The following is a 27,497-nucleotide window of genomic DNA, read 5'->3' as shown; positions in this document are numbered from 1 at the left end:
ATTTTTAAAAAAATACCTCCTTTTTCTGCTCTCTTTCTCTCTTTTTCTCTTCTTCTCCGCACCAACTCTTTTTTTTTGTTGATTTTTCTCTTTTCAGCTTGGTAGAGGTCGTATTTATAATACGAGTGGTGTCGCCAATGGCATTGGCACCATTGGTGCCGCCAATGGCATTGGCACCATTGGTGCCGCCAATACCATTGGCGTGACCAGTGAGATGTCACTTCAGTCTGATTTTTTTTGTCAGGTTTTTTTTTAATTTTGGTTTTTTTATATATTTTGGTAAATAAAAAAAAGTTTATATATTTTGGTAAATAAAAAAAATTATAGTATTTTGATAAATTTTTATTTTTTTATAATATTTTTGTAAAATACCCGTTTTTGAGAGAAAAAGTGCTCTTGAGAAGTAGAGAATGCCCCAAAAGTAATTGAAAAAAGTTATTTGTGAAAGCTGAAAATTTTAGTTGATAGTAGAGGTGACTTTTGGAAATCAATTTCTTTACTTTGGGTTTGAAACTGGTTGAATTGATTAATGATCAAGTTTGACTTAAAACCTATTAATTTGTATACTCACATTTCTCAAAGTTAATATTACATTATGTGAATTGGTGTTTAATATTTTTTTATTTCAACCATTAATTTAAAATAATATCATTTTAATGAGATATTCAAATACATATCATCAACAAAATACATAACATATTTTTAAAATTTTTAAAGGAATTTATTTTGAAAGTTTTGAGTTTAAATATTAAGTCTCAATGTTTTTATTTTATTCTTTTGTCAATTTGAATTATTTTTTAGTTTAATTTAGTCCTTAACTTTTTAAAAGAAAATAATTAAATTATTTTTTAGTTTAATTTTAATGTTAGTAGCTTGACAACTCGCATATAGTTTATGTGCACGTCATGTTAATATAATATTTTTTTATGATGATTTTTTTAATCAAGTTTAGTTAAAACAAAAATAAAAATTGCATTTAAAAAAATATTAAAAGATAAATTTTACATTATACATAAATATTAAAATACAAGAAGTAAGATTCAAGAATATAACAAAATACCATCCATTATATATTGTATTTAATGTACAAATAATATTTTTTTAATGAAAAAAGCTCGAATGGCCGCTCAAATCTCTGTTCGTTTTTAACCACCACCGTCGCAGCCACCATTCTTTGCAGTCTTCTTTATGTTACAGCTCTTTTCTACCGCTTCTACTACTCTTTCCTCCATTCCTCCGTTTCTCTTCTTTGTGTCTTAAGCAGGACATTATTATCCGCCATTTGAGCACATGACGGTATTATATTCTTACCTTACCTGCCGTTGTAGGGTACGAGAGCCGCTTCTTCGCAGTGCCGGCCAATCCCTTCTCCGGTATCCTATCATGCTTCAAAGATCTCGACAACTGGGACGCTCTGACTTGCTTCATCCACGACGGCGCCTTCTCCGCCGAGCTTCCAACGCTCTTATCGTCTTTCGCAGATGAAAAACCTCCAATGCTGCTTTGTCGTCTCCGGTCACGATCCGGTGTCGAGCACTCGACGCCTCCTGGTGGTGTCCCCCTTGGACTTGGCTGTCTAATTTGACTGGAAAGTGATGAAAAGGAAGGTATCTTGGACGGCGGAGGAGGGGTTGGTTTTGAGGGTGTTGGAGATGGCTTATTATCGTTGTTAGAGATGGAAGGGGAGACCAAAGTGTTGACGGAGGCGCTGTTAGGTGATGAGCATGGGATATCCCAGGGTCGAGCTGCCATCCATCGCTCTAACCAACTCCATCCCCAATGGGGAGTATTTTGATCCATTAATGTTTGATTCGCTGCTTTAGAAGAGACCTTCCATGATCGCTGTTTTTTATTTTCCCAAAAGGCCATTTAAGTTAGTATTTTTAGCACCCAAATAAATAGACTAGAAATAATTAGAATTGTACTCCATCATCCTCTCATCGCACTTGAGCCCGTAAAAGTACTAAAATTCAAAAATAAATTAATTTTTTTAAAAAAATTGGTTGATAAAATATTCAGAGAGTAGAAGAGCAAAATGTAATTTTAATCTTAATATAAAGGTGTTATATTTTTACCCATTACATGAGCCAAATTGTTATGCTTAATTTAAAAAAAGAATCAGTATAAATAATTGAGTTTAAAATTAAATATAAGAATTGAGCTTAGGGTAAATCTTAATATTATATAAACTTTGATTTAATGTATAAGATTGTATATAAACTTTGATTTTGTGAAATTTTAAATAAAAATGCACCTTGATTTAATTCAATTTTCACAAACTACTAATATAATTAACGATATATCACCATTTTATGTTTATGTATTGCAAGCACAAATAATTATATTTATTCAATATAAAAATTAAAGGTACTTTTTTAAAAAATTAGTATAATTGAAACAAAATCCAATTTTCATATATACATTCAAACAACAATCAAATTTTCGTGTAGATAATTACACAAAATTAAAGTCTATGTATTAAATTACACATAGAATCAAAGTTCATGTGTAATTTATCCCAAATATTAATAATTTAATTTAAGGGTTGAATGTGACAATTGAACTCATTTTTGGAAAAATATTTATTATATTGTTAGTGCATTAAATACTAACCCTTTATTTTTATAGTTTAATGAGCTCAAATGTTTTGATTTATTATAAAGATAAATTATTTAGTTTTTAATGTTTATTTATTTTATTTATTTTGTCATTTTGACCCTTATTTTCTTTGGTAAACTATACAGTTGGTCACTCAACTTTCATAAGTTTTTATTTTGGATGCTGAAAATAAAACTTTTTTGCAAATTGAGCACTATCGTTAACAACTATTTTCATTTTAGTTGCCCAACTTTAATAAGTTTTATTTTTGGCCACTTGTCGTTAATTCAATATTTTTCTACAATCTTTTTAGTCACCCAACTTTACCAAGTCCTCATTTTGGTCACTCATTTTAGCTTTTAAAAGTAAATTTATTTTTTTCTATTTTAGAATTAATTTTATTTTTTCAAGTAAAAGGAAAAACTAGGATTTTAATTTATAAGGTATAGTTTGGGTTTTATAGGAATATCTTGGATTATTACAAGTAAAATTAATTTATCTTTTAATTTTCTTTAATTTTTTAAAATTAATTTTAGTTTTCTAAGGAAAAACTTAGGGTTTTACAACAAAATTACGTTGGATTTTAAAAGGAAAAAATCTTTCAACTTTTTAATTTCCTTTAATATTTAGAATTGATTTTTAGTTTTTAGTTTGTGGAAAAACTTGAGTTTTATATAGATTTGAGTTACGAGAAAATTTGGGTTTCATCTCCACAGTTGAATAACTTAATTTCTGTAAAACTTTAGGTAATAGATATTTTTGAAAAAGATAAAATGAGTGACTAAAATTTTTTATTAAAGTTGGGTGACTAAAATGAGTGTAAAATAATATTGAATTAAACGGTAATGACCAAAATGAAAACTTATTAAAGTTGTGTGATGAAAATGAAAACAATTGCTAACGGCAATACTCAATATGCAATTTTTTTATTTTTGATGCCCAAAATGAAAACATATATAAAATTGGGTGACCAATTGTGTACTTTACCCTTTTTTATCACTTTAGTCTTCAACCCTTAAAGTTTAGCTAAATTAATTTTTTACGATAAAATTGACTAAACTATTAAAATTTTAATGGTATTGATGTGACAACTCACCTAGCAATCTACATATACTTTACTATTAAGTTGTATAATTTTTCTAATTTTTTTTAATTTATTGAATTTTTATTAGTTTTTAAAATTTATTAAATTTTTATTAATTATACATGGACTATCATGCAAATGCCAATGGCAATACCTTTAAAATTTTTATAGTTTAGTCAATTGTTCCTAAAAAAGTAATTTAACTAAATGTTGAAGGTTAAAGACGAAAATAATCTGAAAAAAGAATAACGGTGAAAGTGATAAAATGGATAAAAGGCTAAGTTTTTCAGTATACATCTTGATTTTTATCCCAAAACGTGTTGTAGGTTTAAAAGTAATGTTTAACTTTAAAAAGCAGAAAGAAAAGGGGGGAAGGAAGGGGGGAGGGGGGGTGGAGAGAAGTGGCAAATAATACCTGGCGAGTGAAGGCATAAGCTAAAGCTCTTTCCCTTCGCATAGCAGCTTCTTGCTTATACTGCTTTATTGCTTCAGATTGCTCCTTCGACTTTCTACCATCATGCCACTCTCCTCCCATCTGTTTATATCCCCACAGTTAGCATGCAGAATAATTCTAAGGAAATAACAATATATCATGTAAACAAGTATAATAATCAAAAAAATGTGGAAAGCTTTCGGCAGGCACATACAGAGGCATTAAACTTGTCAAGCTCTTTGTGGCGTTTCTGTTGAAGGTGGTGATGAAGAATTTGGTTCTCTTCCAACATTCTAAGCCTCATTCCACGAATCCGGGACTGCACTCCACCCATTGTTTGCATGCATCTTAATGCAGATTTCGCTTGCTCTTTCACGGATTGTCCTTCTATCATTGATTTCAATCTCTCCGACCTTCTCAATTCTGGCAATGCCTTCCGAGCCTGACATACCACTCAAATGCAATCACTTCCTTTGCATAAAATACAACTGATGGCTCATGATGAATGGGATGTTTCATTGACATAAATATATATCTAATACGAGTATCTTTGATCTTCTAGAAAAGTTCACATTACATTCAAATACTGGTATAGGATCCCAATAAACAACTATTGCACTCCAATTGCGTATAAATACAACTAACTGTTCATGAATGGGAAGTTTCATTGAAGTTGTGATGGCAAATTCTGTTGTTTGGATGTGAGAGATATGTTCAACACAAGTATCTGCATCTTTCTCAAAGCTTGCAATGCTATGCCATAAATTCATTTGCATAAATGCAACTAATTTGCTCATCAATGGGATGTTTCATTGAATTTATGATTGTAAACTTACATACAAGTATACCTAAAACTTTAAATGCTCGCAATGCACTCTTTGCTTGATAAACTCAAATGGAATTACTTCCTTCTCCTATGATTAAATTTTTCGTTAATATTTAACTTCCATCTAATTTTCCTAGATATTTTAAACATCTTTGAAAAATTAAATCTTCTTCATAAATATGAATCAAACACGAATACTTAAAAGAAATTAAAAATAAAATAGGTTAATATTTTTATTTGTTTAATTGATAAAAAAAACTTGAAATTTTTAACATTAGAGCTTTCAGATAGTTTCTTGAATTTTCAATTGATCTCAGGTATGCAAGAAGTAATTAAGAGCTTAACATAAAAAATAAATAAATAAAAAGGAGCGATCTCATACCAAGTATCCGCGAAATGCAGTTTGAATCTTGGTAGCAGCCGTTCTCTCCGACGATATGCGTTGTAAAGAAGCGACGCGAACAGCCTCAGCAGTCGCCTTAGAAGCTGCGACCGCGGCGGCAGCAGCCATAGCGGTGGCAAGAGCGATGAAGTGGGTGTGTCTTTTAGGCTCATTTTCAGCTTCCGCTGGTTTGGCATCTTCAGAGGGAGGAGGTTCAGGCTCTTCAGTTTTTGTTTCCGTTTCAGTTTCTTGAGGCAAAGGAACTGCAGGCTCCGAATCCTTGGTTTTGCTTTGCCATTTTTTCTTTGATTTTGAACTTTCCTTCTGAACCAAAAATTCACCAAAATTTAAATCACAAATTACAAGCCAAGAAGCAAACCAAGTATATGAACAAAAACATAACTCGGATACGCTGCAATACCCAAAATTTTTGGTCCCATAATCATTTTCATCAAATTAATCCTCTACTTTAATTTATCCTATTTTATCATAAATTTAGTTGAGTAACACTGTTAAATCATATCGTTAATTGTCCATTAAATTTGAGTATGCTAAAATACATTATCCTCCTAACATAAAATTAATCTAATTATTCAGTAATTTATATGTAAAAATTTATAAAATTAAATAGTTCTACAATTTTTAGATTACAAATTATAAAATAAATCAACAATTCAAGTTTATGTGTGTACCATCAATTAAACAAATAATTTCTCAATTTTAATAAAGCATGAAGATTATATTTTGACAATTAAAATACGAAGACTATTTTTAAAATTTTGTAAATTAATTAGAACCAAATTGTGTAATTTTGATGATATTTGGAGAATAATGCAAAATAAGTAAATATTACTTAATGAAATTTAGGAATTAAATTATGGACCTTTTACATTAAAAATAAGAAAAAATAATTATGAAAATAAAATGAAAAACAGATTATTTATGAGAATGGTTGGTTTTCTAATTTGCCACATAACTTGTTAAATTAATAATTTTATTTTTTTCATATGAATTTGATGAACTGTTGATTGAGATAAGTAATTTGACGGTTAAGTTTAATAGTATTAAATAATTTAATTAATTTTCTAAATTCCAAAACATGCAAAAATCAAAATATGACAAATTAAAATAAATAAATTAACTTCTAGTTTTCGTAAAATAGATGTATAGAATTCAAAATTATACCACACCTATAACTATAAAATTATAAAACTAAACTATATACCATTTTTAAAAAGAGTAAAAGTTGAGTGAAAAAGGATGTTGCATTGACATTTTGGCCTCACCCCTTTTTATAGGTTATATTGTCCAATAAATCGATGATGTTGTATTATATTATTCAAAACGATTCATTTTCATAAATAATTTTTTTAATTATAAAAAATCTTAAATTGTGCAAACTTTTACCTGATCTTTCTTGGACTCAGGGGTCAAAGCTTTCTTCACAAACCAAAACCAATCTCTTTTTTTGCCCATCTGTCAACAGTTCCTCTTCACAGCCAGAGAAAAACCATGGAATGTCGCAGTTCCCATTGAGTCAAAAGTGGTTCAAACAAATATTGAAAAAAATAATGATTTAAATTTTTACAGTTTTAATTTTTCTTCATTGTGATTGATATATCCACGGTTGCAATAAGTATGATATGATCAAGAATTTATCTACCATTTTAATTTAAATTCATGATTTATTCATACTAAATTTTAAATATAAATCTTTTAAGATAATATTATTACACAAATTAATTGAATCAAACTCAATTTAAATAAAATAAATATTTAAATCCGATACATTTGAGCTCGATGTTCAATTGAATTTAAAATTTAATCCATCTATCTAAATTATAATAGTATAACCAAGAAAAAAATGAAAGATGATTATTAAAAACAGAAAATGAAAAACTCATATTAAAGTTTTCAAATTCAAATCAATTATGAAAAAAATCAATGAATGTTTCAAAGAAAAAGAAAGTTGAAAATTTTTCAATACCTGTCCTTGAAAAAAAATCCCAGATCTCTTTTAAAATATTGGAATTTTCTCTCTCCTTTTATCCATAACAAAAGAAAAGAGAAAAATAAAAAGGAAAACAAAATAAAGGGGAGAGAGAGAGCGAGAGAGAGTACTTTTGCCAATGGAAAAAAGCTTGAGAAATAGAGAAAATGGGAAATAAAAAGAAAATAAAGGTTGGTATTGCCATTTTTAGAGCATACGACCAAAAAAGTTTAACCAAAAGGGAACCATTTTAGTATCTAAAAATACTAATAAAAAAATCAAAACTTAATTAGGTTGATTCATGAATTTGAGTGGAATTTCATATTAATTTTATTTGAAGTTTTCACTCAAAATTGGATTGAATAATTCAGTAGTCAATTTCATCATTCAAAAAAATATATTAAATAAAATTATATTAATGTCGATATATTTTTATAATTAATTTATTGTAAAATATTAATTTGAATTATATCAAGTGAATGCAAATAAGAAAAGAATGTTAGACTTGAATAATTTTTGCTTAAATCAATTCAAAAGTTGTGTTATTTGGTATAGGGGTGAGCAAAACTCAATTTAATTTGAAAAACTCAATTTTTTTTTTTAATTTCAAGTTAATCGAATTGAGTTATTCAAGTTTCGAGTTCGAATCGAGTTGAATTTTACAATTCAAATAACTCAAATAATTCAAATAATAGATTGAGTCTTAGTTTGATTGACATTAGCATTGTTGCCAGTGCAGGAGGACGTGGGTTCGAGTGTGCTGAAGCGCATTATACTCTTGAAACATGTTGAATGGTTTAGGAGTGATATGAGTAGTTCTATGTACTGTGTCAAAAAAAGCAAACTTGATAATAATCTATAATGAGATTAATATTTTTAAAAAAATGTGCATAGTTGCACAGATGGGAATGAAGCATATTTTGTGGTTAGCCATTTACCTATTCGGAAAGCATCCGCAACAAGAGAATTAGTATCTTGTATAATATGAACATTTTTACTTTCAATCATAATTTTTTATAAGAATATCAAACATCTAAAATTAACAAACTTCATTTTTTTTTCCATAACACTTTCATACAGGTCACCTTTTCTAAATACAAATTTTTAAAAACATATCCGCATTAAAAAATAATGCCAAAGTAACATGTCATGGCAATAACGCAAGCAATCCTTCCTTTCCCCACCATACATGGATCCATGAAACTCAGGGTCTGTTTGATTGACGGAATTGATTTTCCGGAAAATCATTTTCAACTTTTCCAGCGTTTGATTGGCGGAAAACATTTTCCATTTGGAAAATGAACTCCAAAACAAGGGAAAATGTCTTACCCTTTCAATTTCCGTAAGACATTTTCCGTGCTCTCCTCTCTATCGCCTCCTTCATTCCTTCCTTCATTTTCGGTAGAAAACTGCTTCTGTTTATCGATTTTCCAGTAACTTGTTTTTTTTAATTATTCAATACTTGTTTTTTTAACACAATTACAAATAATTTATTTGATATTAGTTTTTTTCAATTTATAACGATTAATATTGTAACTTAATAAGTGAGTATTATTATAAATAAATCATTGCAATATATGTAAAAATAATTTAAAATATAAAAATCTATTAATATATATTAATATATGTAAAAACAACTTTACCGAAAAATATTTTCAAAAAATCATAGCAAAGAGAAAATATTTTACATGATTTAATCAAACACCGTAAAATATTTTCCAAGAAATCATTTTACAAAAAGTAAAATATTTTCCAGAAATCATTTTACGGAAAATATTTTACTGGCAATCAAACAGACCATCAGAAGTGTATATATATATAAAGTGCCTTAGTTTTCAAAGCTATGAATTAAACAGTAAAACTCAGTGCTTTGCTACCATATATCAAATCAAATATTATAGAATAAAAATTAAAAGTTACTCACAGGATTCAACGAGGGCATTTGGTCTAGTGGTATGATTCTCGCTTAGGGTGCGAGAGGTCCCGAGTTCAATTCTCGGAATGCCCCAAAACTTTGTGTTTTTTTCATTTCTCTCAAACTTTGGGCTTGTAGCAAAGTTTCTTTTATATTGATGAGCCCATTGGCTAAAGGATTCTACTTTTCAGTTTTGTAGAATAACATGAAAAAGCATTGTATATTTATTTATTTTTCATGAGTTTTTATTTAAAAACAATAATGGAGTTATTATATTTATTATTTATTTTCTTTAAAGAACTAAAATTCACTACTCTGCTTCTTTTCATTAAAAATTATTACATGCAATTACTATTAAATTAAGTTAAACAAATCTTTTCACTTTTTTTTTGAACTTTCTAGAAAAACTTCTTTCTTATAATCTTAAAAGCCATTTATTAATTTCACACACACAAAAAAAAGGTCATTTTTAAGAAAAATTAATTACTGTCTCGTAAATTCTCCTTTAAGTTTAATTATTTTAAATTTTCAAGTTAATTAATTAAACAAAATAAACCAATAGTAATAGATTTAAGATTTAAAATTTAATATTTAAGATTTACGATTTAATATTTAAGATTTATAATTTATTGTTTAAGATTTAATATTTAGGTTTAAAATTTAGACTTTGATTAAAGATTAAAATTAGAATTAAAGTTTAGGGTTGTTTTTTTCAGAAAGACATCAGTCATTAAATCCAAAGACACTTAAATATCGTTACAAAACAAACTCACTAGCAAAATCAGAAACTCATCTAAAACTATAGTCTATAAACACAAGAGACTCAAACATAGCTCATCTCAAGCTTATAAGTTACATGCATAATCAACAATGCGTAGCAGGAAGGCCATCACTTCTTAAAACTTTCACCAGTGAGGATGGGGGTTCACTAACCCTATCATCAAAGCACATCCCCTTCATGGCAAGGTGAGCACACCAGTCTGCCGCCCTATTTGCTTCTTTACCAACTTTCTCGAAATCAAAATCAACAAAATTTCCTTTCTGTTTTAGCAAATATGGTATGTATGGTTGAATTTTCCAGTATTTACAAGCACTATCCCCTTTAAACTCCCTATATACGATATCTGAATCAATTTCAACAATAACTCTATTACAACATTGATGCACAACCCATTTCACCCCTGCCATAACTGCCAAAAGCTTCAGCTTCCTCCACAACATCAACATTATCCTTTTTAACTATTCCTGCAACCAAGTTCGCATTCTCATTTCTCACAATCACCCCAATAACAACATCTCCCTTGTCAATAAAAGCCCTATCACAATTAACTTTAATCCAACCATTCAGGGGCCTCTCCCATCTTTGTTGAGTTTTTTTCAATACATTTCCGAGGATCACACTCTCTCCCCTTAAAAACTTTTGAACATCTACTTTTCCAAATATGCCAGCATGTAAAAGTAATGATCATCTCCATCCATTCTTTGTTTTTCTTACCTTTTAAAACCACATCAAACACCTGCAATAACCATTGATCCAATGTAGTAATTCTATGACAATCAACTTTAAAGCCCAAAGCTCCACCATACCATACACACTGAGCCCAATCACATAACAGAAGAGTATGTTCAACTATCTCAGCTTCTTTCAAACAAACAGGGCACAACTCGGACATTTTAATTCTCCTTTTCACCAGATTACCATTTGTGGCCACCAGGTTCCCAACAGCCCTCCAAAGGAAATGTTTGATTTTCTGGGGAAGTGAAATGCTCCAAATCCAATTCCAAACTTTCCCATTCACATTATGAGATGGTGAACCTCTCCTTGTTAAAAATAATAAGACGGTTAGACGAGCTTTGTACCGTTCAACCGTATCATCCGGATTTTTCTTGACTTTAAACAACCATTTGCAGCCAATAACTTTGCGACCTGATGGCATAGGGACAAGTTCCCATGTACCATTACGAATCAGGGCATCATATTCAGTTTAAGCCGCAGTCTGCCACTCCGGGCTAGTGACAGCTTCTTCAATCGTTGACGGTTCTACAACTTCAATAGCAAGAACCTTGGGTTTAAAAACTCCAGCTTTTGACTAAGTGGTCATGGGATGAACATTCTTGTCAGGCACAGAAATCTCTAGCTCTGTAGAAACAGACGGAATTGTAACAACAGGTGTGGGAGACTGATTTTCAGAGTGCAATGAACCACTATGAGAACTACCTTCTCCATTTTAAGGAACCAAAGACGCATCCAAAGATAGAGTATTATGACAGTTAGAATTTGTCGGACTAACACCTACTCCATTCTGAGGACTCAGAATCCCAGTCACAGTAGGCGGACAAACAAGACCAGTAACTGAGTTCCTTTGACAAGACCAATTAGTCTCAATAACAGGAAAACAAGGAGATACAATACTCACCTCCCGAGTAGACCGTGATAAAGACGTCGGGGAGAGAAATCAGGATTCATCAAACTCCACATGACGAGATACAATAACGCGACCATCAGGCAAAAGACATTGATACCCTTTGTGACAAGAGCTGTAGCCTAAAAATGTGCACGGTTGAGATCCAAACTCTAACTTGTGACACTGAAACGGGCGCAAATACGGATAGCAACAACATCCAAAACTACGTAAATGATCATACATAGGCTCACACCCATAAAGAACACTATACGGAGTCTTACCATCTAGCACTGGTGTGGGAAGTCGATTTATTAAGTGAACTACGCATGTAAACGCATATGCCCAAAACTCCATTGAAAGTCCGGCTTGAGCTAGAAGAGTAAGGCCCATTTCCACAATATGCCGATGTTTACGCTCAGCAACGCCATTTTATTCAGAAGTATACGGGCACGAAATACGATGGACGATGCCTTGAGAAGCTAGAGTTGACGCCAAAGCTTGATACTCCCCACCCCCGTCACTCTGGAACTGTTTTATGGTCTTGCGAAACTGAGTGTGAACAAGTTTCTGAAACTGAGTAAAACATGTCACAACCTGAGATTTCTGCCGAATTAGATATACCCAAGTAAACCGAGAACTCATGTCAATAAATGACACATAGTACCAATTGTTACTAGAGGCAATTGAAGCAGGTCCCCATACATCCGATACAACCAACGAGAAAGAATCAGTGTATTTAGTAGTGGAACCAGAAACGGCAACTTATGAAACTTACCCCTTTTACAAGCAGTACAAATATCACTAATAGCAATTTTATTCATATGAAAATGACATTTATGTAAAACATTCTTAACAACATTCGACGATGGATGTCCAAGTCGCTTATGCCATAGCGAAAACACCTCACTGTCATCATTTTGAGTCGAACATTCAACTTGAGCAGCAGATGGATGACACATAAGAGGAACAGAATCATCAAGCAGAGACAACTGATAGAGCCCATTATGAATACGCCCCGTCATCAAAATCTCCTGAGTCACGTTGTCCTTAATCACACAGTAAGTAGAGCGAAATTCAAAAAACACCCCATTATCAGTTGTAAATTGTGATACTGACAATGAATTTTTCCGAATGGCTGGAACACACAAAACATTAAATAATCGAAGCAACCTAGACCTTGTCGGCAACACACCTTGACCAACAGATGATATCATAGCAGGCGTACATTGACCAACAGATGATATCATAGCAGGCGTACCATCACCCGTTAAAATAGAAGACGTACCTGAATAAGGAACAGCATTATGCAGGGCTGATGAATCGCGACACACATGATTGTTGGCACCAGAATCAGGATACCAGGATGATGTCCCAACCGATCCAGGAACCAGCGAGTCAGAACCATCCCCACTTACTCTATATTGGGCGGAGTTTATGTGTGAACCCGAAACGGACGGATCAGAATAGTCAGACGCATGAAGATCTCCCAATCTAAGAAGCCTAAAACATGGATTTGATGCTGAAAACACCCGTGCACGCGACTTAGTACGCCACGGAATTGCAACATTACCGGTGAGTTTAGATGAATCGAGCTGCACATGATTCAAAATAGGGTTAGTGGGCCCAAGAGGAGCATTCAGCCCAATATTAGTAGGACCAAAACTGCCATTAAGTCCATCAGGTGGCCCAACACCATGCGGCCCATGATTTGGTGGTCTAAACTCACAGCGCTCACTACTTAGCCTGGGCCAACCATGTAGCCCAACATTCGGTCCTGCACTTTGTTCTTGAAAAACATTATACCTATCAGCACACACATTTTGACCAGAAGCAGAATTATTTTGACCAGCCACAAAATAATTTTGACCAGGAGCAGCAATTTGATTATTGCCATAGCAATTTTGACCAAGGTTGGAAAACCTAGGTCTTGTATTTGGTTGTGAAGACCAGCCACCATCCCCAAAATCATGAGGGTTCGGCAATTGAATCTGCATCGGAGAAGAATCGTCACGATGGTACCGGTAATAGCATCTCTGAGCAACGTGACCAAAACGAGAGCAGATCTGACACTGAAAACGCGGCCGAAAGTTTCTCCCACGACCACGCAACCCCGAACGACCTCCTCGTGTCGAACCATCCGTAGGTGATAGCGACGCATCTTCCAACAGATTAACAACATACACCACTTCTTGATTCGTTTAAACATGCCGATTCTCACATTCGATTAATGCTTCCACCAAACGATTAAATGGCAGAGGAGTTGAGGACAACGAAGCCGAAGACACTACACCTTCAATTCAGACGGAAGGCCCGCAAGCAGCACCGCCGTCTGCTCCGCCACTGAGATGGTGGTTCTAGAAGATTCCAAAAGAGCACACAAACTTTTTAGCTTCGCCACATATTCGCAGATCGACAAGCTCCCTTTCTTGAGAGAGTGAAGGTCATGACGCAATCGTGACTGTCGTTGATCTGTATCGGCCGCGAACATCGCCAACGCCGTGGTCCATACATCAGACACCGATTGAACATCCATAAAATAGGACAGAACAGTCGAACTTATGGTGGAGAGGAGCCACGAAGTAAGGAGATTATCCTGTTGCTGAAACACGAATGCCGCCGAATTGAGCACAAGAGCACCATCCGATGCTTGCACAAATCTCGGTGGCGCAGAAGTAGATCCATCAAGAAATCCAAACAAATCATAGCCATTAGCAATAAACCTAACCTGTTGCTTCCATTGAAGGAATGTTCCTTCATCAAGCTTCACAACTTCATGTCGAGGAAAGGAATTCACCACCCGATCTGCAGCAAAGACCGAGCCATTCAATTCAACAGAGTCTGAAGCAGCAAAATTTGTCGTTGCCATGATCAAGAACACCTAGCGACTGATACCATGAAGAAATCTAGGTAAACTAGAGAAAGCTAAAGAATAAAATGTGTTTTCAATCTGAATTTAACCTCATTAACTTGTTCAATACAAAGCCAGAGGTTCATATTTATAGAAACAAATAACTACTTTCCTTAACAGATTAGCTAACTCCTCAGCTCATTCTAACTACCTCTCTAACAGTCTTATTATCTTTAACACTCCTTTCCACTTCCTTCATCACTTTCTCCTTCAATTCATGACATCCTTTTTTTACAACATAATTCCCATCTTTTGAACCTGTCCACACCATTTTGTCTTGGCCTCTACCGTAACCTGGCAAACTCTGAATAGCTTTTACTTGCTCCTCTGAGATATATCTTCTAATTTGGTTCAGCTTCCAGCAATTATTTTCCTTGTCCATCAATTCTGCGACTTTCTGAGGCAAATCATGATTGTCATCAGTTAGCTTCTTCAACACGACCCTTGGAACCCACTAGTCTCCCCATATGTTGATATCCAATCCATCAAGAACTTGCCACTGCACATTTTTTTAAGAAACTCTCTACCTTGCAGTAAGCTTGCCCATACCCAAGAAGCTCTAGACCCTTGCTTAGTATTTAAGAAAGCACCTTTAGGAAAATATTCCCCCTCCAACACCCTTGCCCAAAGAGCTTTAGGACTCTGCAACAACTTCCAACATTGCTTAGCCAACAGTGAGATATTAAACAGATTTAGGTCTCCAAACCCCATCCCTCCCGTGCTTTTCACCTTAGTCATGTTCAGTCAGCTCAACCAATAAATCCTTTTCTTCTTTTTGCTCTCCCTACTAAAACCAGCAACAACAGAACTAATCTCATTTTTATTTTCTCAACCCTTCTCGACATATCATTATAGTAAAACTTTTCTAAATTTGATTTTGAGATTTTTCTTAATTTAAAATGATTTCATTTGTTTTTTAAAGAAAAAAAATCAAGTTGAATCATTAACATTGCTAAAATTTTGTACCTTAAATTCTCTAGTGTAACCTTTTGAAATAAATAATTACTCATTTGATAACCATGTAATAAAATGTAAATATTGTTGTAATGTACTTAAATTTAATAAAATAATTTTAATAGCATTAATAATTCAACTTACATTTTTCAATAAATTTGAAAATAAAAAATAGGACTAACTTCAATATTTACGAGAGTAAAGGGGCTTGGAGAAGATTTTAACCAAAATTTTACTAAAACTTCCTTAAAAATAAGAAAGAAAAAGACAGCAAAGTGACATTTTTAAGGAAAAAAAAATACATCGGAAAAAGAAAAAAACAACAACAAAGTGATTTGTTAGATCATTTTGCTGCTTCCAACTTTCAGTTCACACGAAAAATAAAATACAAACACTGAAAACTAACGGCAAAGCTTCTTCTTCTCTTCATCTTCATATCTGGTAAACTTTTTTCTTCTTCTTTTTTTGAAGTTCTTTTTGTCCCCCTTGTTGAAAATGTTTGAATAGACTGGGAAATATAAAGATTGAACTTTTACCTATTTATTATGAAAACCCAGATTTTATTTTGATCTGGGTTTTATCTATTTTATGTTTAATGGATATCTGATGTGAACGCTTCTCACTTTTTTACCTTTTTGGGTAGAAAATGGAAAACCCAGAATCAAATCAGCTTCCTGAAGTGGACTCATTGCCAGATGGTTTTGTTGAGAGTCCTTCAGAGATTTTGGCTCCAAAAACCCCAATTTCTAAAGAAGAAAAGCCTTTGCAACCTGATTGTAGAGAAGGTGATTTAGTCTCCAGTGAGTTTGGAGCAAACAAGGGCCAAAAACAAAGAACGTTCCCTGTGCCATTGTCTGAGGCAGATGGTTTTGAGGGCTCAGCAGACTATGTAGAAGGTAAATTAGTCTGTCCCGAGTTGAGCAATTCGCTTCCCGAGGCTGCTGAATGCAGTGAGGTGAAGGAAGTTAAAGGGAAGTGTGAAAGTACAGAAACATGTAATTTTCCTTACTTCTGAATTTGTTTCACAATGTTTTTGTTTTAAATTTCATTTATGAAACTTGGGGTATTTTTTAGGGTTTTAGTGCTCATTGGTGGTAGTTTTTTCACAGGCATTGGAAGAGGATCTGAAACGAACTTGACTGCTTTGAAGGAATCGTCTTCATCCGAAAGCATAGATTTGCCAAAGAATAAAAAAACAGTTAGTAGATCATAGTATTTTCTTTCTTTTTACTAAAAGTAGATTACTTGACTAAGTTCACTGGAATTTTTATGCTTGTAGTTCTAGGTAGGGTTCAGTACGAGCATCAGCAATTTATGAGTTTATCAATAATTTTATTTTAATGTTCAAAGAAGTAATAGTTGATATTACTCAAATTCGGGTGTGGTTATCGGATATGGATGTGTTCGACATGTGTATGATTGACCTTTTGAAGTTTTTGCATGTATTTGAAGGGTCATAGCCTAATACTCATGTACAATTATGCATCTTTCTGTAGTTTCACTTTGTCTTGAGTTGAGTAGTGATTATTATTTTTTAAGGTTTAAAGAAGTGGTCATAGTTATTTATTGATTATAAGGAAAGCATATTTTACACTTTTTTCTCTCTTCCATTTCTTTAATTTTTACTTGTCACATACTTTGTCTCGATGACAATCTTTATTGCAACCCATGATGATCAAAGTAATATTCATTTCGGAGAAAAAAGAATTTTGTGTTTGTTGATTAAGTGATTTTAAGAATTTCAGAATCGGAATGTTTCACTTTGTTAACCTATTTCTCAAAGTGTTTTGGTATATCTCCATTTTCTTTTCAATTCCTTTGTATGATTGGAAGATCTCTCTTGCAACAGTAATAGTTTGTAGCCATGCTGAGTTGCATTTTCAAGAATATTACAGTCTGTCCGTTGAGTTAGGTTCTGTTTGTCCTGAGTTATTTACTTATGCTTATCTTATATCAGTTCCATCTAAATGAACTCATTTTAGTCTTAATTGGAATGAACTCATTTTAGTCTTAATTGGACTATTTATCATCAGGAAACCACTGAAACCAAACGCAAGACTGCAAAACGTACATCCAAATCAGAAAAGGAGTTCCTTGAGTTCTCTTTGAAATATCAACAAGTTATTGCAGAAAGAGATACCGGTTAGTTGAAATAACATTTTTGATTTCCAAAAGGTCACCATCATGTGATTTAATGAGTATATTATTCTAATTTCCTGATTTTCCATCAAATTTTATCAGTCCATCATGAATATTTTGGGTGTGAAGCTATGTTACTCTGACTCTTCAATTTTCTAGTAGTAAATGTCCCAAACTTACCCAAATATATGAACTGTCAAGGACCCTCCAAATACATGGAAAAACTTCAAAAACTTGAACATGCCCGTGTCAAACACATACCTGTATTCAAGTCACATCTGAATCCTAGTGACATAGTCACATAGAAATGAAGCTATTTTTATTTTTATTTATAATAGATATGAAGCTACTTTTATGCTGCTAAGAATGGCAGTTATCTGTTAAGTTTTAACACTGATTTTTATTCTGCTAGATGATATAGGTGGGATGCATGTAGTTTCTACTTTCTATTTGTTTTTTTGGGGGTTGCAAAGTTAAAATTTATATTACCCTATATTATTTTTTCTTTTACTTAAGACTTGAGTGTCAAAGGTCAAAAATGAAACCAATTGGTTTAATTGGTCACTTTGATGTTCCATGGATGTAATTGGAGGTTGCTATTTCTAAGATCCCTTCTTTTTTTTTTTTTTCCTTTTCCTTCTTTTTCAGCTATTGCTGTTCGAGATAAACTCGAATCACTTTGTAGGGAGTTACAACGTCAAAACAAAATGTTAATGGTATGATTTTCTTGGAATACTTTATCATTTCTTTTCTTTTGACTGATTGCATACAACAGTTAGTATTTGTTCTTGCTGCATTTTGCTTTTAATTTGTTTGACACTTGAATAATGTTATGAGTTGCAGATTGACCTTGAAATTTGTCTCCTTTTAGCATACTTCTTTTTTCTAGAAGTAAATTGTGTTTAGAATAATTCTGTAATGAACTTTCTGTGAACCTTTGGTTTCTTCCAAAATTGCTTGGCATGTACTTGATCTAGATAATGTGGATCTCCATAACTAAGTTAACTAACAGGCAAAGCAACTTCCTTCAGTCTTTACTTTTTGTAATGTACATTATACAATTTTTGTTTTTTTATATTAAAGAGATTGTTCGCTTTTTCATGTCTGAACATAATCTCTGCAAAATCTTCAACCTCTATGACAAAGAGGTCTTTGTTCATCTTTGAGTTATTTGTCGGACTTTCTTTAACAAAGGTGCTGATGGCTTGTTCATGAATTTGCAGGATGAATGTAAACGGGTATCAACGGAAGGGCAAAACTTAAGATTAGATTTATCAGCCAGGTTCCAAGATGCAATCAAGGTTTGATGTCCCTGTTTTGATTTTTGAAGTGTCTGACAGTCCGTGTAGATGGGCTACCTTCCATGCTGGCTAGCCTGGCTATCTCTTATTATGTTACTTCATAAGAAGTTATGTTTCTCAGTCTCTTCATTTTTTCCTTGAAGTACCCATGTCTGACATCCATGTCTAATGCATTTCCGAACATGGGTATAGGCATATGACCCCCCTAGGACACTTGTGGAAAACCTTAGAAAAATTTGAACAGACCCTCACTCTCCTTATATTTGTGTATTTGAACAATGGTAATGTGTCTGCATTTGCTTTGTGACTCCAGTTTTGGCAAGTACAAAATGTAAATGTTTCTTCAACTTCCGGATAACTTTCGGGAACTTAATGTTGATATCCATTCTTTAGTTTCTTCATTTCTTGTATATTCTACAACTGGTTTCAATCTTTTTTCCCTCTTATAGGATGTGAGCAATAAGCTCGAAGAGCAGAAGGACGATTGCCTATCTCAGCTAAAGGAGAATGAGATGTAAGAGACCAGAAATGCATATCTAATTGTTATATTCTTTTCCTCCTTTGATACCTGTTGAAGGATGAAAAAGCCCGATCGGACTGGCTGGCTTGTTTTAATCAGGAACCAGATGCTTGCCCTGTCCGGTGCTTTATTGTTTTAGTGCCAGCCTTTTTGTTATTCATAATATTTTTCGGAATTCATCATATATAGGTTAAGAGATAAGTTGAAGGAGCTTGCTGACCAATATGCCCTCTCTGAACAACAATATGCGCAGAAGGTATGGGTTTGACATCCTGGTATATCTAAGGTTTTCTATGTTGAAATCCTAATAAATTCTATTGTTGAAGACTGTGAGCTTTGCTCTTATGTTTCGGACATTTTTTGCACAGCTAAAGCAAAAAACATTAGAACTACAGCTTTCGGATTTGAAAATCAAGCAACATGAAGAGAAATTAACCCAGGAACAAGCGCAGATGAAAGTATATGCAGAACAAGTGTCACAGTTATTAGTGACTGAAAAGAATTTACGCATGCAGTTGACAGCTGATGGAGAAAAATTCCAACAGTTTCAGGTCAAATTCTTTCTGCGACATTTATCATCTTAATTTCATTCCCAACCTCTTGCTTTTACATTGATGAATAGAATATTAAGTATTTGAATTCATGTATCATTTGTCTCTGAATGGCTGGACCTTGGATCCGTCGACTGAAAGGTCTTTTGTCGACAGAAAAGTAGTGAAAGCTTACTCAAAGTTCTATTATTGACAAAATAATAGTGCAATGCCTTTCTAGGTGATTAAGAAGTGATCTCTATGTTACCCGGACCTAGGGATGAGTGTCAAATGTTGGTATCTGTTTGACATGGGTATACTCTATCTTTCTATGTTTTTCGAGAGACTCCTATACCCATGTCCTAATATATGTCGGACATAGGTACTTCATGAAAAATGAAGAGTCGGAGTAACATAGAGTGATATGTCTTTCATGTTTGAGGTTTTTTCCTTTTGAGTATGCTTGGACCTTACCATTGAATGCACTTCACTCATCCAGCATCCTCTTCATTTTGACTGCTGAGAAACTTAGCCTGAGACGTAGCAATGTTGAAGTCTGGTTTACATATCCTTGTCCTTTTATTGTTCCATCGATGTTTGAATTTATCTCATCATCATCTTCATGATGTTTGAATTTCTTCTTAATTTTCAGGATGCATTGTCAAAGAGCAATGAGGTGTTTGAAACATTTAAGCAAGAGATTGAGAAGGTACGTGTGCCTTTTCTCTTTGACAGAATCATTTTCCTCAAAGCTCTACTTTTCGGCTTTTCCTATTGACCCATTTTACTATAGCCGGTTGTGGTTGTCCTGTGTTACTTGGATTTGAAGGTGGAGTGTTGGACGCAACTATGTGTCTGACACAGGTATTCTTAATTTTTTTTCCAAGTTTTTCCATGCATTTGAAGGATGGAAGGGTTATATCCCTATATCCATGTCAAATACAGTCAAATACAGGCATTTTAAGAAAATTGAAGAGTTGGAGCGATATAGGCGCTATGTTGCTCCAACTTTTCATTGTTTTTGAAGTAATCATGTTCGACGCCCGTATCTAACTCATATCTGAACATTGGTATAGGGAAATGACCTTCTAAGGATCCTTCAAATACATTGAGAAACTTGGAAAAATATTGATATGCCCATGTCGGTTGTATATCTCTGATACTCACACTTGAGTCTGTGTAGCATAGGCAATTGCACGTGGTGTTATGATTTCAAAGTTACCGACATTTTTTTCCCTTTGTATGTACATTTAGATGGCAAAATCAATCAAAGAACTCAGGAAAGAAAATGTGTTCTTGAAGAGCAAATGTGACAAATCAGATTTTACTCTCATAGAACTTGTGGAAGAGGTAAATAGTTTGAAATATCATTTTAAGCTTTCATTTTTCAGAATTATAGTCAGTGTTAAAAAACCAGACCGGATCAATCGGTTGAACCCGGAATCAATGTTCTGTCCAAACTGGTTTCATAAACATTGATAATAATCTTGTCTCGAACGCTTACTCTTGTCTTTGCTTGAGTAGCGCGAGCGGATGAAGAAACAACTAGAGAAGACAAAGAATCAGAAAGAAAAGCTTGAATCGTTGTGCCGGTCGCTTCAAGCTGAGAGGAAGCAAAGCTCTACTGGGAGCAGTGGCTCAAACTCGTTGGCGGATCAAATGTAAGCATGTGTATACGAATTTGTGAAGGATAATCTAAACTATTGCATGTCTTGAAGAATTTGCTGAAAATAGCAAAGTTTCATCATTTTGGTATGTTTTTGAGTGTCCTAAGCAAATATTGGATTGTATGGAACTACTTCATTAGCTGGTGGATTTCCTTGTAGGGATATATATCTTTCTGCTGTTAGTTATATTAACGTATGGATATATGAGTTTATATAAGTGTATCGGAAGTATGATATTATTTTACGTTATAAAATAACATAGATTATTAATGTGTGAATATTTTAAATATGATTGTAATAGGTAAATTTTATGAACACAATACAAATACATGATGTATGATATCTATTCATACCTAATCCTAAGGTCCATGTGTGAAAAGAGATGAGCTTTCTGGTGAACTAGCAGCAACCAAAACTACCTAATCCTTCCTCAATGAACAATAAAAGTGGAAATCAGTATTTTCCACTTTCTATGGTGTAACTGTTGACCTTTTTTTGGAGTATATAAAAGTTATTTATTGAAAAATACAAAAATTTAAACAGCTGTACTCGGTATTAAAAAGTTAATTGGATGTTACATACTATTAAAAGATAATGTGAATATAAATAATATAAATTTTAAAAAATATATTGTTGATATATATATATAATAGGTTAGCTTCTAATATCACATCGTTGTATGTGATTTTATGCTAATATTTAATTAGTTTTTTAAATATTGTACTTTTAATTACAGTAATTACCATAAAATAATGTTTTATATAAATTATTAAATTAATCAATTCAAACATTATAATAGAAAATTTTTAAATAATAATTAAAATATTTTAACATATTCAATATATAATATAATTTTACTTTATGTAATTAATACAAAGTAACATTATTCAAAATAATCATTAAGTCATAATTAATATGTTTAGAATTCTATTCAAACAATAATTCTATTTTACATCAATAAAATTAGTATAACTTTTGTTTCTGTCAAAATTTTTTTAATTAATAATGGTAGCTTATAATAATCACAAAATTTTTCCCTCTATTTTATTCTTAAAGTTCTATTTAAGTAATAACTCTATTTTAAAATTAGTACACTTTTAATTAATAATTGTAATTGTAATTTAAATTATAATTATAATTATTTTTAAATATGTAATTACATAAATAATATTAAATTATAATTATTTTTAAATGTATAATCATCACAACTTCTATTTTATTTTAAATATGAATTTAATAATATAAAAAGTAAAATCATTTTCATTAATTTAAAATTTTTAAACACGAATTTATATATATATATATATATATATATAAAATTATAGATTAAAAGTAACTATGTATTCACCAGTAGGGAAGATAAAAATATTGACATGCGTCATTTTCTTTTTAATAAATGATAAGAAAATATATCAACATCTAACTTCAATTGCGTTTCACTAACATAAATAGTTATTCGTTGTTATTTGATATCAATTCTTTAAAATTTAAGAAACTTTCATTCTTTTATTTTTTTAAAAAACTCACTTTTTAATTTAATTAAAACATATATTATAGGCCATCTGTAAATATCATCATGGAAAACATGAAACATACCACTTCCAATTTTTAAGTCAAATATATATATTCAAAATCTTACATAAGCGTTCAGTACATCATTAATAAATTTATTAAGTTATTATTTTGTCTCTACACTTTTAGATTCATTATTTAACAAAATTAGTTTGGATGAATGTGCTTCAAAATTATATCTGCAAAATGTAATAATTTATCAAAATTCTCTTTTCCTAGAAATATTTTTTATATTTTTCTGAAATTTTATTTATATTTCACTTAAAAAATATAATCTATTTTATAATTGTATACGAGATAAAATAAATGCTTTTTTCTTCTTTTTATAAAAGTAATATTAAAATTTAATTAATTAAAAAATAAGGTGGGATCAAATTAATTATAAAATAGACAGCATCAGTGAATTTTTTAAAAATTGACAGGAAAGTAAAAAATTGAAAAGTGAATAATTTGCGATATGGTCTGACACATTCATGGCACACGTAAATTTACAAAAAAAAAACTAAAAAGTGAAAAAAATTTAAAAATCTTATTTGTGATTTTAACACAAGATAATAGCCTTTTTCCTGTATTTAATGACTTTAATGTAATTTCCTCAAATTTTGTTCACTTCTTGTTCTTTTTTTTCAGATATTTTAAAGAAAATATTTATTCATGTCGTCAATGTATTAAACGCTACTTAAAATTATTATAATAAAGACTTCATTTTCGTAATTAATTTGTTCCTACCCTCTTTTTATAACTAAACATTTTTTAATATTATATTTATAAAAAAAAGTCATTTTTCCCTTTTTTTTTCTTTTACATTATTATTTATATTGAATTAATAATAATTCATAAATTAATTTCGACTCAAACACTTCAATTATGGCCGGCACACGCAAAGGTTGACCCACTCCCCTTTCTTGCAAAGGCGTGTGCTCGAAACGTTGCCGTTTTCTACTCTTCAGGAATAATTTTTATTTATTTGTTTATTTATTGTTATTGTGATTGCAACTAAAATGAACAAAACGTCTTGTTTTATACTGAATTCTCCCCTTTCTCACCTAACTCTTGTTTGATTGCTTTCTTTGTTTCAATTAAATTATCTCCCAATTTTTCTTTTTTAGTTTTCTTTATTTTTCCTCTCCTTGATCGTTGTTAGCTGCAAAAAGGTGCGATTTTTATTTAGATTGTTCTTGGTTTTTTTTTTTGGATAGATTTTCCTTAATTCTATTGCTTTTAATCCGTTTTTTAGTTCCCTTTTGATTTTAATCGCGTGGTCTTTTCAAATTCTTAGACGGGTGTTTAGGTTTTTGGTTTTCTTAGCTTTGATGGATTGTTCCCCTTTTTTTCATGTTTTCTACTGTTTTTTGGCGATTAATTTAAATTTATTTATTTATATAGGTTTTATATGTGAAATTCTAATGGCTTAGCTATCGTATGTTAGGGATCTGTACAGTAATCTAGGATTTTTGGTTTTTTAGTTATTTTTGAGGTTTTTCTAGGCTCAATGAGAGCATTATTTTTCTGAGGAAATTAATGGTTTTTATTTTTATTTTTACTTAAACGTTTCTTTTTAATTGGATTTTTTTTAAGATTTCAATTATATATTTACCGATCATTTTTCTTTGGTCTTCATGGTAATTATTTTATTGAATTCGAGTCTTTGAACGAGTAATGTTAAATCTGCTGGCTATAAACTTTAGCCTTTATTCTTAACTGCTTTGAGTGGATTAAACATGTTTTGTTTGGTTTAAGATTGATTCGTATCGATTTGTTCTGTAATTTTCGATCTTTGATATTCATTCATGGATGATTTAATAAATTGCATGTGCTTGTTAACATTTCATGTTAGAATTGTGGTAAATTTTTCTGTAATCTGCTGTTTAAAAGCTTCAGCCTTTGTTCTTGACTGCTTTGACTTTGATATAACGTATTTTATTTTGGTTTAAGATTTACTTATATCAATTTATTGGGTAATTTTCAAGCTTTGATAGCGATTTGTTGGTAATTTTCGAGCTCTGATATTCGTTCAAGACTGATTTAGTAAAATCCATGCGTTTGATTTGGTAATGTTTTCCATAATCTGCTGTTTAAAAGCTTCAGCCTTCATTCTTGACTTGCTTTGACCCGATAAAACTTGTTTGATTTTGGTTTAAGATTGGCTTGTATTGATTCATGGGGTAGTTTTTGAGCTTCGATATTTCATTCACGAGTGATATTGTAAATTCCATATGAATAAGGGAGTTGAGGTTGGAAGTTCTTTTAAATGTTTTCCACCTTCTGTAGTTTGAAAGCTTCTGTTTTTATTTTCATTCTGTTGATCTGATCAACATGTTTGATTTTATTCTATGGTCAATTGATATTGGTTCCTTATATGGCCCTTGTTTTATGATTATTAACATATAACTGCTGATATACATAGAGTTCGATCTTTTTTATCTTGATTGTTAACTTGTTTAACACATGGTGAATCAGATTACTCTTAGCAAATTAAGATTTTTTGTAACCGTTTTACGTTTTTGTGAAGGTTACGTCAGAAATGGATTTTTTCTTCAGAGGCCTAAATGAGGAATTTTCATCTTCCCAAATGGACATTCTTAGATGTCCATTTTTGAGAAACATTAACGAGCCAACTAACTTTTCCTTCTCGTCTGCCTTGCCTTTTCCCATGCCGGTAAGGTTTTGTGTCGGTCATGAGCGATATGCTTCATGGATCGTGGGTTTTATTTGATAGTTTTTTTCCTTTCCTTTTTTCTTGGCCCAAGGTACGAGGAGCCAAAGGTCCAATATTTGAAGATGGACCCAATTTCGACATGGCATTCAGGCTTTTCCATGGACGTGACGGAGTAGTTCCGCTATCTGGACAATCATCCTTGCGTATTGAGAAAGCTGAGACCGAAACAGCCCCACCAAAGTTCAATCCTTTGGCTGCAAAGGCAGCCACCATTAGTCTCTCATCCTTTGGACCGGGAGGGCCTTTCAGTTTTGATGCATTTTCTAATAAGTGGAACAATCAGAAAGGAAAAGGGAAAGGAAAATCGTCCAAGAAAGAGTCTTCTTCACAGGTAATCTAACATCTGATCATTGACCGTGTCTGTTGATTTGCGGGTAGTAGTTTGGAAAAATGTCTTGACGATTTTGGATTATTATTTTGACATCATTTATGCTAATTTTCAGGGTGGAAAATCGAATCATGAAGCTATGGGCAATGAATGGCTGCAAAACGGGAACTGTCCGATTGCAAAGTCGTATAGGGCGGTCAGCGGTGTTTTGCCACTAGTTGCGAAAGTTTTGCAGCCGCCACCGGGGATGAAATACAGGTGCCCACCTGCAGTTGTTGCAGCCCGGGCAGCACTAGCACAAACCGCATTTGCCAAGAATCTCCGCCCACAATCCTTACCCACAAAAGTACTGGTGATCGGGGTGTTAGGCATGGCGGCAAATGTTCCGTTAGGGATATGGCGGGAACACACTGAAAAATTCTCACCATCTTGGTTTGTGGCTATCCATGCAGCTGTTCCATTCATAGCCATGCTCCGGAAATCAGTGTTGATGCCAAAGACAGCTATGGCATTTACCATTGCAGCGTCCGTATTAGGACAGGTTATCGGATCTAGGGCCGAACGATATCGATTGAAAGCAGTAGCAGCAAAGCGATTAGGTATGGTGGAATCATCGGTTTCTGTGGGTGGTGCGAACCAGTTGGACATCGTTGCAGTTAAGAACAGTGATTGCAGGAAAGATGTGGCGGAATGGGAGCCAGTTTCCATACAGGTTGCAATGGCAGGGCCGCCTTCATCCACAGATGTGTATTGCTAATAATATCTTTAAAGAGACTGCCGTTTCTGCATAAGAGAGTAATCCTTGATGTGTTTAAACAGAGAAGTCCAAAGTCGTGGACCGTTTGTTTCTATTTATGTTTTGTAGTGTTCCTTTGTTGAACCCAGACATCAATGTTTTTGTTTTGGCAAAAATCATGGACTTAATAAAAGATGCAGAAACCCAAATTTCTTCATACTCAATGTAACCTTTCATGTTTAGGCAAAATTTAAATTAGATTTAGTTATTTAATAAAAGACATGCTTGGTTTTAGGATTAATAGAGATCAATAAGTCAAGCTCATTGAGTTTTGAATGAGTATTTTTTCAAATCAATCTCAAAGAAAAGAAAACAACCATCAAATCCATGTTGAATGTAGTGATAATAAGAAAGATAAGAAAGATCATTCTTAAGAAAAAATAGAAATTACTGAGAGAATCGACTATGCATGGATTATATTGAAAGAAGG

The 27,497-nt window shown here is 32.4% G+C and overlaps 4 protein-coding genes and 1 non-coding gene across 5 annotated transcripts; 3 read left to right on the top strand and 2 right to left on the bottom strand.

Annotated features, from left to right (window-relative positions):
- Window positions 1-1,074: 1,074 nt before the first annotated feature.
- On the bottom strand, window positions 1,075-6,812 carry LOC105765948 (protein IQ-DOMAIN 3). Its single transcript, XM_012585235.2, has 5 exons — window positions 6,731-6,812; window positions 5,324-5,647; window positions 4,330-4,557; window positions 4,098-4,217; window positions 1,075-1,842 (listed from the first exon to the last, which is right to left on the bottom strand). Exons 1-5 carry the CDS (start codon window positions 6,797-6,799, stop codon window positions 1,300-1,302), a joined length of 1,284 nt encoding a protein of 427 aa, XP_012440689.1. The 5' UTR covers window positions 6,800-6,812; the 3' UTR covers window positions 1,075-1,299.
- A 2,437-nt stretch (window positions 6,813-9,249) lies between these two features.
- TRNAP-AGG (transfer RNA proline (anticodon AGG)) lies at window positions 9,250-9,321 on the top strand. The gene has a single exon. It is a non-coding gene; the product is annotated as a tRNA-Pro (tRNA).
- Window positions 9,322-10,092: 771 nt separating this feature from the next.
- On the bottom strand, window positions 10,093-11,165 carry LOC105766951 (uncharacterized). Its single transcript, XM_012586493.1, has 3 exons — window positions 10,724-11,165; window positions 10,408-10,656; window positions 10,093-10,352 (listed from the first exon to the last, which is right to left on the bottom strand). The coding sequence occupies exons 1-3, from the start codon at window positions 11,163-11,165 to the stop codon at window positions 10,093-10,095; spliced, it is 951 nt and encodes a 316-aa protein (XP_012441947.1).
- Window positions 11,166-15,778: 4,613 nt separating this feature from the next.
- LOC105770981 (uncharacterized) lies at window positions 15,779-21,922 on the top strand. The gene is made up of 12 exons (XM_012592365.2): window positions 15,779-15,936; window positions 16,139-16,490; window positions 16,605-16,693; window positions 17,529-17,637; window positions 18,283-18,350; window positions 18,858-18,935; window positions 19,385-19,449; window positions 19,645-19,711; window positions 19,824-20,006; window positions 20,638-20,694; window positions 21,240-21,335; window positions 21,510-21,922. The coding sequence occupies exons 2-12, from the start codon at window positions 16,142-16,144 to the stop codon at window positions 21,648-21,650; spliced, it is 1,302 nt and encodes a 433-aa protein (XP_012447819.1). The 5' UTR covers window positions 15,779-15,936; window positions 16,139-16,141; the 3' UTR covers window positions 21,651-21,922.
- Window positions 21,923-24,210: 2,288 nt separating this feature from the next.
- On the top strand, window positions 24,211-27,224 carry LOC105770978 (uncharacterized). The gene is made up of 4 exons (XM_012592362.2): window positions 24,211-24,378; window positions 25,737-25,883; window positions 25,975-26,274; window positions 26,387-27,224. The coding sequence occupies exons 2-4, from the start codon at window positions 25,749-25,751 to the stop codon at window positions 27,026-27,028; spliced, it is 1,077 nt and encodes a 358-aa protein (XP_012447816.1). The 5' UTR covers window positions 24,211-24,378; window positions 25,737-25,748; the 3' UTR covers window positions 27,029-27,224.
- The last annotated feature ends 273 nt before the right edge of the window (window positions 27,225-27,497 follow it).

Source organism: Gossypium raimondii, chromosome 5 (genome assembly GCF_025698545.1).
Source record: "Gossypium raimondii isolate GPD5lz chromosome 5, ASM2569854v1, whole genome shotgun sequence".
Classification (NCBI taxonomy): domain Eukaryota; kingdom Viridiplantae; phylum Streptophyta; class Magnoliopsida; order Malvales; family Malvaceae; genus Gossypium; species Gossypium raimondii.
The sequence above is the reverse complement of the archived record's forward strand: the minus strand, read 5'-3'. Positions and strand labels throughout refer to the sequence as shown.